General features: G+C 37.8%; 2 protein-coding genes across 2 annotated transcripts in view; one reads left to right on the top strand and one right to left on the bottom strand.

The window, feature by feature from the left end:
- The window catches only part of LOC131675825 (uncharacterized), a 23,778-nt gene extending 14,745 nt beyond the window's left edge, over positions 1–9,033 (bottom strand). Inside the window, exons 1-2 of the mRNA XM_058954970.1 lie at positions 8,646–9,033; positions 8,103–8,584 (exon numbers count right to left, since the gene is read on the bottom strand). Of these exons, the coding sequence (XP_058810953.1) occupies positions 8,103–8,584; positions 8,646–9,033 (870 nt within the window). The remainder of the gene's footprint in view (positions 1–8,102; positions 8,585–8,645) is intronic.
- Positions 9,034–11,431: 2,398 nt separating this feature from the next.
- LOC131675824 (uncharacterized) lies at positions 11,432–12,898 on the top strand. Its single transcript, XM_058954969.1, has one exon. It carries the CDS (start codon positions 11,432–11,434, stop codon positions 12,896–12,898), a length of 1,467 nt encoding a protein of 488 aa, XP_058810952.1.
- The last annotated feature ends 1,287 nt before the right edge of the window (positions 12,899–14,185 follow it).

Raw genomic sequence — 14,185 nt, 5'->3', positions numbered from 1 at the left:
AAATTTTCTTCTTCTCATGGATACAAGATAGGCAAACAAAATCATCCGACAAGGTTTCCTAAGCAAAAACAATTGTTTCAATGGAAATCAGTTTTATTGTCCTCTCAATTTTTCTAATTCACCAATTTCCACTACTGATCATGGAAATTTCTTGAAAACACATGGCAATAAAATTTGCTTCTTCTGATGGATGTAGGATAGGGAAACAGAATCGTTCTGCAAGGATTTTTTCTATAAAAATCAATTTGATCGTCCTCCCATTTTTTCCAACCTACCAATTTCCACTACTGATCACGGAAATTATTTGAAAACGCATGGCGATAAAATTTTCTTCATCTGATGGATACAAGATAGGCAAATAAAATCATCCGTCGAGGTTTCTTAAGCAACAACAATTGTTTTAATAGAAATCAATTTTATTGTACTCTCAATTTTTCCAACCCACCAATTTCCACTACTGATCATGGAAATTTCTTGAAAACACATGGCAATAAAATTTTCTTCTTCTGATGGATGCAGGATAGGGAAACAGAATCGTTCTGCAAGGATTCTTTCTATAAAAATCAATTTGATCGTCCTCCCATTCTTTCCAACCCACCAATTTCCACTACTGATCACGGAAATTATTTGAAAACACATGGCGATAAAATTTTCTTCTTCTCATGGATACAAGATAGGCAAACAAAATCATCCGTCAAGGTTTCCTAAGCAAAAACAATTGTTTCAATGGAAATCAGTTTTATTGTTCTCTCAATTTTTCCAACCCACCAATTTCCACTACTGATCATGGAAATTTCTTGAAAACACATGGCAATAAAATTTTCTTCTTCTGATGGATGTAGGATAGGGAAACAGAATCGTTCTGCAAGGATTTTTTCTATAAAAATCAATTTGATCGTCCTCCCATTTTTTCCAACACACCAATTTCCACTACTGATCACGGAAATTATTTGAAAACACATGGCGATAAAATTTTCTTCATCTGATGGATACAAGATAGGCAAATAAAATCATCCGTCGAGGTTTCCTAAGCAACAACAATTGTTTTAATAGAAATCAATTTTATTGTCTTCTCAATTTTTCCAACCCACCAATTTCCACTACTGATCATGGAAATTATTTGAAAACACATGGCAATAAAATTTTCTTCTTCTGATGGATAAAAGATAGGCAAACAAAATCATCCGGCAAGGTTTCCTAAGCAAAAACAATTGTTTCAATGGAAATCAGTTTTATTGTCCTCTCAATTTTTCTAATTCACCAATTTCCACTACTGATTATGGAAATTTCTTGAAAACACATGGCAATAAAGTTTTCTTCTTCTGATGGATACAAGATAGGCAAACAAAATCATCCGTCAAGGTTTCCTAAACAACAACAATTGTTTTAATAGAAATCAATTTTATTGTCCTCTCAATTTTTCCAACCCACCAATTTCCATTACTGATTATGGAAATTTCTTGAAAACACATGGCAATAAAATGTTCTTCTTCTGATGGATGCAGGATAGGGAAACAGAATCGTTCTGCAAGGATTCTTTCTATAAAAATCAATTTGATCGTCCTCCCATTTTTTCCAACCCACCAATTTCCACTACTGATCACGGAAATTATTTGAAAACACATGGCGATAAAATTTTCTTCATCTGATAGGCAAACAAAATCATCCTTCAAGGTTTCCTAAGCAACAACAATTGTTTTAATAGAAATCAATTTTATTGTCCTCTCAATTTTTCCAACCCACCAATTTCCACTACTGATTATGGAAATTTCTTGAAAACACATGGCAATAAAATGTTCTTCTTCTGATGGATGCAGGATAGGGAAACAGAATCGTTCTGCAAGGATTCTTTCTATAAAAATCAATTTGATCGTCCTCCCATTTTTTCCAACCTACCAATTTCCACTACTGATCACGGAAATTATTTGAAAACACATGGCGATAAAATTTTCTTCATCTGATGGATACAAGATAGGCAAATAAAATCATCCGTCGAGATTTCCTAAGCAACAACAATTGTTTTAATAGAAATCAATTTTATTGTCCTCTCAATTTTTCCAACCCACCAATTTCCACTACTGATCATGGAAATTATTTGAAAACACATGGCAATAAAATTTTCTTCTTCTGATGGATAAAAGATAGGCAAACAAAATCATCCGTCAAGGTTTCCTAAGCAAAAACAATTATTTCAATGGAAATCAGTTTTATTGTCCTCTCAATTTTGCTAATTCACCAATTTCCACTACTGATTATGGAAATTTCTTGAAAACACATGGCAATAAAATGTTCTTCTTCTGATGGATGCAGGATAGGGAAACAGAATCGTTCTGCAAGAATTCTTTCTATAAAAATCAATTTGATCGTCCTCCCATTTTTTCCAACCTACCAATTTCCACTACTGATCACGGAAATTATTTGAAAACACATGGCGATAAAATTTTCTTCATCTGATGGATACAAGATAGGCAAATAAAATCATCCGTCGAGGTTTCCTAAGCAACAACAATTGTTTTAATAGAAATCAATTTTATTGTCCTCTCAATTTTTCCAACCCACCAATTTCCACTACTGATTATGGAAATTTCTTGAAAACACATGGCAATAAAATGTTCTTCTTCTGATGGATGCAGGATAGGGAAACAGAATCGTTCTGCAAGGATTCTTTCTATAAAAATCAATTTGATCGTCCTCCCATTTTTTCCAACCTACCAATTTCCACTACTGATCACGGAAATTATTTGAAAACACATGGCGATAAAATTTTCTTCATCTGATGGATACAAGATAGGCAAATAAAATCATCCGTCGAGGTTTCCTAAGCAACAACAATTGTTTTAATAGAAATCAATTTTATTGTCCTCTCAATTTTTCCAACCCACCAATTTCCACTACTGATCATGGAAATTATTTGAAAACACATGGCAATAAAATTTTCTTCTTCTGATGGATAAAAGATAGGGAAACAAAATCATCCGGCAAGGTTTCCTAAGCAAAAACAATTGTTTCAATGGAAATCAGTTTTATTGTCCTCTCAATTTTTCTAATTCACCAATTTCCACTACTGATTATGGAAATTTCTTGAAAACACATGGCAATAAAATTTTCTTCTTCTGATGGATACAAGATAGGCAAACAAAATCATCCGTCAAGGTTTCCTAAACAACAACAATTGTTTTAATAGAAATCAATTTTAATGTCCTCTCAATTTTTCCAACCCACCAATTTCCACTACTGATTATGGAAATTTCTTGGAAACACATGGCAATAAAATGTTCTTCTTCTGATGGATGCAGGATAGGGAAACAGAATCGTTCTGCAAGGATTCTTTCTATAAAAATCAATTTGATCGTCCTCCCATTTTTTCCAACCCACCAATTTCCACTAAATTATTTGAAAACACATGGCGATAAAATTTTCTTCATCTGATAGGCAAACAAAATCATCCGGCAAGGTTTCCTAAGCAAAAACAATTGTTTCAATGGAAATCAGTTTTATTGTCCTCTCAATTTTTCTAATTCACCAATTTCCACTACTGATCATGGAAATTTCTTGAAAACACATGGCAATAAAATTTTCTTCTTCTGGTGGATGCAGGATAGGGAAACAGAATCATTCTGCAAGGATTCTTTCTATAAAAATCAATTTGATCGTGCTCCCATTTTTTTCCAACCCACCAATTTCCACTGGTGATCATGGAAATTTCTTGAAAACACAAGGCAATAAAATTTTCTTCTTCTGATGGATACAGGATAGGCAAACAAAATCATCCTGCAAGGTTTCGTAAACAAAAATATTTCTCTCTATAAAAATCTATTTTATCGTCCTCCCAATTTTTTTTCCAATCCGCCAATTTCCACTAATGGTCATGGAAATTACTTAAAAACACATGACGATACATTTTTAAATTTTTAGTGAAACAGAATCATTCTGTAAGGTTTTCTAAGGAAAATTAGTTCTTACAATAAAAATCAATTTGATAGTCCTCCAAAAAATTTTCCCACCTTCCTATTTTGGGATATTGAAATAAAAAAGTGTGCTCACTAGCGCCGCCTTGAGGGTGATATCCAATTTAATCATTACATCATTAAATAGTCCTTACCCCAGTAACAGTTTAGGCTTTATGGTGGTTTTATTGCCACTCATACAACCTAGATTGCACTTGTAGCGTGCTATAAAACTTCAATTGTGACGTAGATTACATTACAGTAAACGTCATTTTCCTAAATTAATAAACTTTACCTAACATGAATTTGAAGTGTTAGTCTCCCTAGCGCCGCCTGATGGGCGAATTCTGTAATTATCTATTCGCCGTCGGGTAGCACTCGACTCGCTGATGAATATTGCCGAAGACGTCACACTTCTAAATAATGTTCTCGAGATTCAGAAATTGAAAAATAATACATGCTCACTAGTGCTGCCTGGTCTATCTATTTCAATTAGTTTTGTCCATAATCGCGTAGCTCTTAACCTTTTCTAATTTTTTTCCTAGAACACCATCTCCTCTAAGTTATTAGACGTTTGTGACATTCTAAATTTATTTATTTATTTTTCGTCAATCTATGTAGACTACAGATTTCCTTAATTACTAATGTGTATATTTCGTGAATTTAGTATAAATGAAGCAATTTCGGCTTTTACAGAATCATCCTCTTACGCGTTAGAATTTCTTTTGTGTATAAAATATTGCTTTAGTTTCAGTTTAGACATTGTAAAATCAATTGAGTCGCAATAGTGATTATAAATAGACATCATTCGATTTATGGGGCTATATTTTGCATAGTTTGTGCGAAAAGGAGTTATTGAAAATATACTTCGATTTCGTAGCTGTCGTGAAGGTGCATAAAAGTTCAATTTGGATAAAATTTCAGCTGAATCGATACGATGCGAAACGATATTATTAATGAATGAGAGCATTGCAAATTCGCGACGCTCGTTTAATGTTTGAATATTGATAAGCAAGCAGCGTGCTTCATAAGATGGCAGAGGGAATGCTGTCCATCCTAATTTACGAAGGGCAAATAATAAAAACTGTTTTTGTACCGATTCTATTCGTTCTTCATGTCTGCTTGAAAAAGGGCACCAAATAATACTGCAATATTCCAATATCGACCTAACATATGCAATATATAATATTTTTATTGTATAAGGATCTTCAAAATGATAGCTAAAGCGTTTTATAAAACTGAGCATGTTGTTAGCTTTGTGTATAATTGTGTTATAATGATCAATAAAATTTAACTTTGAATCTAATATAACACCTAAATCCCTAATTCTTTCACACTTTACTACAGTCTGATTTCCTAAGGTAATCTCAACATTCGGTGTTTGTCGTTTTCGACTAAAGGTTATTGAATTACACTTTTTCACGTTCAGTTGTAAGAGGCTTTTTTGACACCACATGTGGAAAATTTGTATTTCGTTTTGAAATGTATTAATATCCTCGGCATTTCTTATCTCCAAATAAAGTTTCATATCGTCTGCATAAATTAGTATTTTCAGTTTTTTGAGAATGAAGGAGATATCGTTCACGTATAAAATAAACAATAGAGGGCCTAAATGAGAGCCTTGTGGAACTCCTGAGGTGACTTTAATTGGATTAGATTGCTTTCCTTTAAATTTAATTATTTGCTGACGTTCGGAGAGGTATGATTCTAACCATGTAAGTAGCCCAGGCTCAATGCCGATCTTTGTCAATTTATAAAGTAACATTGGGATGTCAATGCGATCAAATGCTTTACTAAAGTCTGTATAAAGTGCCTCCACGTAGTTTCCATTATCCATTGCAATCAGTGTATAATTAATAAATTCTAGTAAGTTTGTTGAGGTCGAACGACCTTTGAAGAAGCCATGCTGGAGGTTGGAAATTCTGTTTTTTATTTGAACAAATATTTTTTCGTTAATGATTGATTCGAAAAGTTTCGGAATACAGGAGATTATGGCTATCCCACGATAATTACGTACGTCAGATTTTTTGCCAGATTTATATATAGGCACTAAAAAAGATTTTTTCCATATTTTAGGGAACTGTCCAGATTGCAAAGACATATTAAACAGCCAGAACAATGGGGCAGTTAACTCGGTTGCTAGGTTTTTCATAAATAATGGTGGGATTCCATCAGGGCCAGAACCTTTTGATACATCTAAATGTTTTAGAGAATTGAAAATGTCTTCGACTATGACATGATTGACACTAATATCCAAAGGAAAATCGGGAAGAAAAGCGAAGTAATCGCGATCACGGTCTTGTTCAGAAAAAGTCGTATATATTTCTTGGAAGAATGTTGCAAATAGGTTGCAGATTTCTTCCGAGCTATCACGTACGTTGTCATCCAAGTGCATTGTTGATGGGAAATTGTCTGATTTTAATTTAGTTTTGACGTAGTTGAAAAAATTCTTTGGACAAGATTTGATCTGCTGTTCCGTTTTTGAGTTATAATCCGCAAGTGCAGAATCTATGGCCATATTTAGTTTATCGCAAATGTCGAAATATTTTTCCAAGTTCTCATTATTTTGGTTTTTCTTATATAGCTTATGGGCTTTTTGCTTCCTATTTTTCAAACTCCTAATTTGTCTATTATACCAAACGGGATGCTTCGAGTTGCCGTGTCGTCTTTTTTTCTTAATAGGCACCTCTTCATAAATTATCTTGAAAATAATTTTGTAAAATACGTCCACTGCGGTTACAATATTTCCTTCATTTCTAAGGCTATTTTGCCAGTCGACACTACTTAGCTTCCGCCTAATATTGTCATAATTGGCTTTATGGTATTCAAAGACTTCCTCAAAGTCACAATCGCTGGATTTTTGAATTTCATGGATGAATAAGGAAAATTCAATAGCAGTATGAAATGCTTCATTTTTCCACAAAGGAGTTAGAGATTCAAATACACAGAAGTCTTCCTGAATGTTTGTAAATAAAAGATCGAGATAGCAATTCTGTCGATTTTTTACGTGATTTATTTGATTTAGTCCTATGCTAGCAGTTTTGTCGAAAATATACTGCAATGTTTCGTTTTCTCCCACGACTGGGATTAAAATATGTTCGTTTTCAGAGTCCGGAATAAAATCTGCGTTGCGTTGGTTAAAGTCTCCGTAAATGTGAACTTTAACCTCGGCTGGGAGTTCAGATAAAATTTGTTCAGCAATTTGGAAAAAAGCTTCGTACGATGTTATATTAGCATGCTCTGGTGGGAAATATACAGAGGCAAAAACATGCATTTCGCCGGCAATGTTTGATTTAACCCACACATGTTCAAATTCTTTAAACTTCACTGTGACTAGAATTTCTGAATTAAATTGAGCCGAAATACCCACAAGAACTCCCCCGCCAGACTTCTTTTGAGATTCGTGAAGATTTCGATCGTCTCTGAATACATTAAAGCCACTGCCGAAAATTTCTTCACTTATTACGCTATCGTCCCAGCTAGTTTCAGTTCCTAATATAACCAAAAATGACGAACCTAATATACGTTTATGAATTTCTGCCATTTTGGCTGGACTTTTCATCCTATTAAAATTTTGACAATACATTAATAATTCTGTCGCAGTCTTTTTTGTATTGGAAAGTCTACCATCATTATCTAATTCTTGGAAAACACTGTGCTCAACAGCAAACTCGTCTTTTTCTTCTTCTAAGGAAAGTGTCGAAACTACCGAAAACACGAATGTTGAAAGCGGCATGCCTCACACTGTGATGATGATGGCGAACATTCCGTATTTACTGCATTTAATTGATGCGATGATCTAGATGTATCACGTGCTGGGTAGGGATTCAAAATCTCACCTCGTGTAAATTGAATCGATGGAATATAATTTGTAGATAGGCCGGAAAAACGATCCTTGGCTGCTGCAAGAAGCACTCTATCCGGTGGTAGAAGATTCGTGTTGCAGCTATGATTGGGATGACGGTTTTGGTTATGACTGGAGCTACTGGCACGACTAAAGAAGTTGCGATTGGAAAAATTGGCCGGCGGGCCATAATAACGATCGTTTATTGTTGCAGGGGGTCTCCGATCAGGTGGAAAAATATTGTTGTTGTTGTTGTTTTTAATATTAGTATTCCGGTTTCTAAATATTTGTTTCTTTTTACGCCTTCTAGCCTTATCCGCCTGTTTTTGTTGATTCAATCGATTTATTTCTCGCGCATCGTACTCACTCCAGTCAGCTTTCCATACTTTTTTCGTGCCCAAGAAACGCCATCCTGAGTTAATAGCGTTATTTAATTCAATTTCCAAACTGGGGCGTGAGTCATTCGGCGATAGCAATTGCGCGGTCTTATTGTTCGCATATACATATGCTGACATCGATTTAACCTCGTTGAGAATTTCTGGCAGCAACGTTGATTCATGTGACGACCGTAGTTGCCTGGTGCTTTTGTTTTCGTTGAGGGCAACTGAGACCGACTTCAACTCGTCGAGAATCTCGTATCCTAGGGTGGAATTTGGAGGATTGCTGTTGGCTGTGTCTAAAGACAGCTGACTAAGCTGACTTATTTCCGCGTTCATGTCACGCAAATCAGCGGATAATTCCGAAGTAACCGTTTTTAACGATTCGTATACACTATCTGATGTTGACTTAATTGCTGTGTCAAGCAGAGAGGTAACGTGGTTTTTTTATTGCAATAACACTGCCGGCTAAACTACTATTTTTGTTGATTGCAATCAATTCTTGTTTCACAGTAGTGAGAAGTATTTCTAGGCCTTCGAGTGCCTCATGTACTAGGTCCGGCTTGTTTTGCTGAAATGTTAGTTGATGAATCACTTCAGTATTCTCCCGTATTTGTTTTTCCAGAAGTTTTTGCTGCTCGGCGAGTCCGTTGAAAGCAATTTTCCCATGTAGTAGTTCCTGACACGAGTCGCAGCATGGCATTATGTACGAGTTGACATCAACCAATCTCCTGTCCTTTCTCCTTAGTGATCCCCGCTGCACGGTAACGCCAATGCAAGCTGCATGATACTTCCTTGGGCATCCAACACACGTCCACAGAATCGAATCCGCAGAGGCGTCCAAGGCACAAATTTCGCAGTTCATTTTATTATCGTTCGCACTTTTTTTTAAAATCGGTCACTTAAAACAAAACAAACTTTAGCACGCGGCGCGCGGTCAAATTGAAACAAAACAAACTTTAGCACGAGGCGCTTGGTGAAATTAAAATTAAACAAACTTTAGCGCGCGATACCGGGAGCGAATGCAAAACACGTCCACACTTATTGACGACAAAATATCGAAATTCCACATTGTGCTGAAAGCTGGTATGCTCACGTTAAACTTATTCAATGATAGTTGCGTTTACGAGAGGTTAGATTTATTTACTCTATTGTATAGCACCCCTGGCGCTGCAGTTATCAATTAATTGGATATCCAATTGCTCTAAATTGTAGGTCTAAGCAAACACAAAACAACTTTACCAAATAAAGTATGGTGCTAAATGTTAACTCAGATGAAATATTCGAGCCCCAATTAGTCGAAATCCCATAAGCTAAGTGATTCCTATTAGGTGGGTACCGCACAATACGAATCCACGTAGTAGGAATCAGCGTAGTAGGAGACCCGACTGTATCAAAATTCAGTATGTAGAAAACCCAGGCGAACTTTTTTATCACTTGTGGAATTATAAAAAATCCATATTGGAAGTTGTAAAACAAAACGATGAAAAATTAATTGCGTAATTCAAAAAAATATTATTCCCCGAAGAGCTCAAAATTAACCAAGCAAGTACATATTTTACTGTCAGCAGTGCTACCGCCAGTTGCTGGACGTAGTCCTGGTAGTACAATCTTCCTCACCAATATAACTACTAAAGCATTTTCTGTTGATTTGAAAGTGATCGATTTGGATTTCAGATCCTTTGTCAGGTGATCTGCAGGGAGCCATGTGGGTATTTTTAAAACTGCGTGACAGATTTGTGTATTCCAACGTTGGAATATTCAAACAAATCCATTCAGTCAATCCTTTAGACGTAATCAGCGAGAATAGTTTTATGGTAGTTCAAACTACGCATATCATTTACAATACACGATTAATCGTATCTTTTCTATAAATCGTTATATGTCAATGGAAGTGTACTAAGTAAATTGATTAGAGAGAGCCAAATAAAAGTTTTTCAAAAATTCAACGGAAAAAATGAAATTGATCTAATTATTATTTTCTTATTTCAATGAACTTTAATATTCAATAAAGCGATAAAATATTATCAAGTAATTCATTTTCAATCGTCCTGGTCGGGACTATTGATTGATTCATAAATGAAATACGATACGGCCGTTATAAAATATACTTCCTGAAAAACTCAAATTTTCATGGCGTAATAACGCTATGGAAACAAAAAAAAAGTTGTTGCTTTCAGCGTGATTTTCGTGATACCTACTCTCGAATCTCAATAAAACAAAAGAAAAAGAAATATTATCAAAACAAATATATTATTTTGGTTTACAGTCTCGCAAAATGCGTCATTTAATTTTTTTTAAATCCAAGTATCAGTATGATAATTATTCCATGAGAATCTGAGGAAACTTTGCTAAGATTTCTTGCATTTCTGTAAACACGAAACAACAACTGTGTTCAAAAATGTTTCAAAGCAGTCAAGTCCAGTATGAAAATTAATTATAGGGATCCCGAAAATTCGTTCGTTGCTATTTGTGGAATGTCGAAAATATTTGCTTCAACTGTTATAAATTTCATCAGGTTTTCATCAATGCATCAATCGGTTTCTGAGAAATAAAACCAATCTTACAAAAAATTGTGACATGTGATAATTGATGGAACTTTCAAATAATTTTCAATTTGGCAAGCCTCCATTATTGTTTGGAATAAAGCCAAAGATGTTTTTAAATATGTGTTATCAATTCAACACAAAACCATTGGTTTCAAACGATCATTAGTTTCAAAATCATCAAATATCAACATGCAAATTCAGTTCGCTTAGAACAATTGGTGTGAACGGTTCGTCTTTATACAAGCTCTGTATATCACGTGCGATCCAGTGCTGTTGGCCCGGCCTCAGCCACCCGGTTGATCTTCTCACCAACGCGTGGGTTGTGTGTTCGGTCTTGAAAGGGATTCGAGGTGTGATAGTGAGTGCGTCATTCACATAACGGGCCGTCGACTCCCAGTGTGAGACGCTGAATAGTAGTGTGACGATTGTCCATGCGACGGAGAGGAAACGGTGAAAACGGTGAGATTTAACTGAAAGTGGTAATATTTTCCCCGTAGTGTCTGTGCAAATCATAACCTAGCGGTGGTGTTAACAAGCGATTACCGCTTGTATTTAATACAACCTTCCGAACAACTTGAAGTTGTACGTAATCTCGAGTACTAGTTGTGCCAGTGCCACGAGTAGAACAATTGTTTCGGACAAGGGCGGAGTAAATCAACACTCATAAGGTAAGAGAAGCACCTTTACCATCGGATACCTGTACGCTGCGTAAGCATGGGGGTTAACTCTTTCCCACCCGACGGAGGTGGCGGACCATCTCTTAGTAATACTTTACCAACATACTTAAATTCGGGGGACGTGATCGACCAGCAAACATTGCTAATGCGAGCTAAAGATACCACTGAAAGCAGTGATCAACGTCTTCCGGCTAATCCCTTCCTGATACACCAGTCGGTTAAAGCTGCACTTGGTTTCGATCCCATTAGGACACTAACTGCATCCAAAGAAGGCAGAGGAACTAGGTACATCCTTCGAACAACATCGAAGAAAACCTACCAGGCGCTTCTCAATATGAAATCGCTTACCACAGGCCAACTCATTGAAGTTATCCCTCATCCTACTCTAAATATTGTGCAGGGGGTCATTTTCGATCAAGATACAGTCAACCTCACATCAGACGAAGTACTGAAAGAACTCGTTAGCCAAAACGTTGTCGCCGTACGAAGAATCACGAAGATGGTCGAAAAGATACCAGTCAATACCCCCCTTCTCGTTTTGTCATTCTCCGGGTCCTTCCTCCCAGAGTACATTTACCTAGGTCTCGTTCGAACTGCAGTTAGACAGTACTACCCGTCACCCATGATGTGTTTTAACTGTGGCAATTTCGGCCACGGCAGCCGCTCCTGTCCCAATACGACCGTTTGCCTCAACTGCAGTGGCAGTCACGTGGTAGAGAAAGGCATTACTTGTAAATTACCCAGTCAGTGTAGAAACTGCAAAGGAGAACACGCGACGCGCAGCAGAGAGTGCCCTTCCTACATGGAAGAAGAGAGTGTCATAAAATTAAAGGTGACAAAGAACATCACTTTCCCCGAAGCTCGTGCGCTGCTTCGTAAGATTACAGAAAAAAACAGTTACGCCAATGTGCTTAAGGACCGCCTTAACCCTGAGAATAACGAGAAGGACCGAACAATCCAGCTACTTAGGGAAGAACTGGCCAAAGCAAAGCAAGCTAACCAGAACTGCCAAACTGAAGCCTCCAAGGACCTCGAGATCCGTACACTAAAGGCTCAGTTAGCCGAGACACAGGCACATAACCTTGCTATGCGCAGTGAGCTTGCTGCCCTCCGCGAAGATTTTTCCAAACTTACAAAGCGCTCAGCACCTCCTAGTGACAATCAAACCAGCAAATCGACAAAAATATTAAAGACAGTGACAACACCTACAATGCAGACACTAACCACGGGAGCAATCTCTAAAACTAAACTCTCTCAATCACAAGTACAGGCCATGGAGACCGGCAATTATGATGATGAGCCAGACAAGAGACAAAATAGGAAGAACAACAAAGGCCGCCCAAAGGTAAGGGAGGAGAAATCTCGAAGCCCAATTCAAAAAGACAACGCCCCAAGCAACACATACCATACTAGATCGAGTAGCGCCTGCTCAACAGTTTCATTTACTAAACCCAACACCGAAGACGGTTTGACAGAACAGACTCACATAGACATATCAGACTAGAATCAGGGACTTCAAACCAACTAGTAAACCACCCCAACAAAAATCAACAATGGTGAATGAATACACCAACAACCCTTCTAACCAACTGACTTCACACAATGCCCGGTCCCCCAACAAACTCACAACAAACATATCGAAAACACTAAACCCAAGCACAAACATTTTGTTAAAATCTACTACAACGGCGGATCAAGCGGCCGCCTCCGCTGTCCCGACGTCGGTCGAGACCCCACCTAGACCAGCCGCCCGCTCAACTAGTTACGTCCAATCTAAGACATACAAGCGTACAGCCTCCAATCAGCTCCCAGGTACAACAGTTCAATCACTTCAAGGCGGAGCGGCATCTCCCAACGGCCCCTCGGCGTGGGGTCCCATGGGACGAAATTTCGACCGCATTCAGGACTTCAGCAATACCGAAACCGGCATCATTACAACAAACCAACAACACAAGAAAATATTTCCACCCACAGTACCAGAGCAATCCTATGAACCCCTGACCATTGCTATACCGCGAAATCTGGACTGCCGACCAGCCGATTCTTTACCTGCCACTGAGGCAAGTGCGTACCCCGTCCACATTCTCAGCCCAGTTGCCGGATGCTCCTGGCACCCGGTCACATTTAAAAATGGAAGAACTACTCAAATGACAGTACAAGAAAACCACGGAACATCTAGTGATGAGTACCTCAGCGACACCACTCAATATAAGCCGAACGACACACCCTTGAACAACACCCACACCCAGTCACCGGACCCAAAAATCTCTTCCCCACCTGACCATAGCTCGTTAGCCATCCAATGGAACACGAACGGAATTAGACGAAATCTAGGAGATTTACAAGCTATTATTGTTCGGTACGACCCGATTGTATTAGCCATACAGGAAACACACGTTCCGGTTGACACCGCTATCGCACCTTGGTTCGGAAACCTATACGAGTGGGATCTCGCTGCTGGAGTAAATAACTACCAAACAATTGGTCTCGCAATCAGGTCCGATATCCCATCTGAAAGGATCTCGCTCAACACCGAGTTGATCGCAGTAGCTCGAAGGATCAAATACCCCACTCCTTGTACGGTAGTATCCATTTACATCCCGCAGGCAGTAACACAGATCGGCCTCAAACTCTGCCACCTGATCCAACAACTCCAACCTCCGTTCCTAATAATGGGTGACATGAATGCCCATCACCCAACATGGGGCTCTAGGGCTCCCAATCGTCGAGGTAACGAAATTCTCCAAGCTATAGAAGAAAACGAAGCAGTTATCCTTAATGACGGCAGAAT

Source organism: Topomyia yanbarensis, chromosome 1, assembly GCF_030247195.1.
Source record: "Topomyia yanbarensis strain Yona2022 chromosome 1, ASM3024719v1, whole genome shotgun sequence".
In the NCBI taxonomy this organism is placed as follows: domain Eukaryota; kingdom Metazoa; phylum Arthropoda; class Insecta; order Diptera; family Culicidae; genus Topomyia; species Topomyia yanbarensis.
This window is presented reverse-complemented; position numbering and strand designations above follow the sequence as displayed.

Coding starts and splice junctions, on each gene's coding strand:
- LOC131675824 (XM_058954969.1), top strand. CDS start 11,432: ATGGGGGTTAACTCTTTCCCACCCGACGGAGGTGGCGGACCATCTCTT.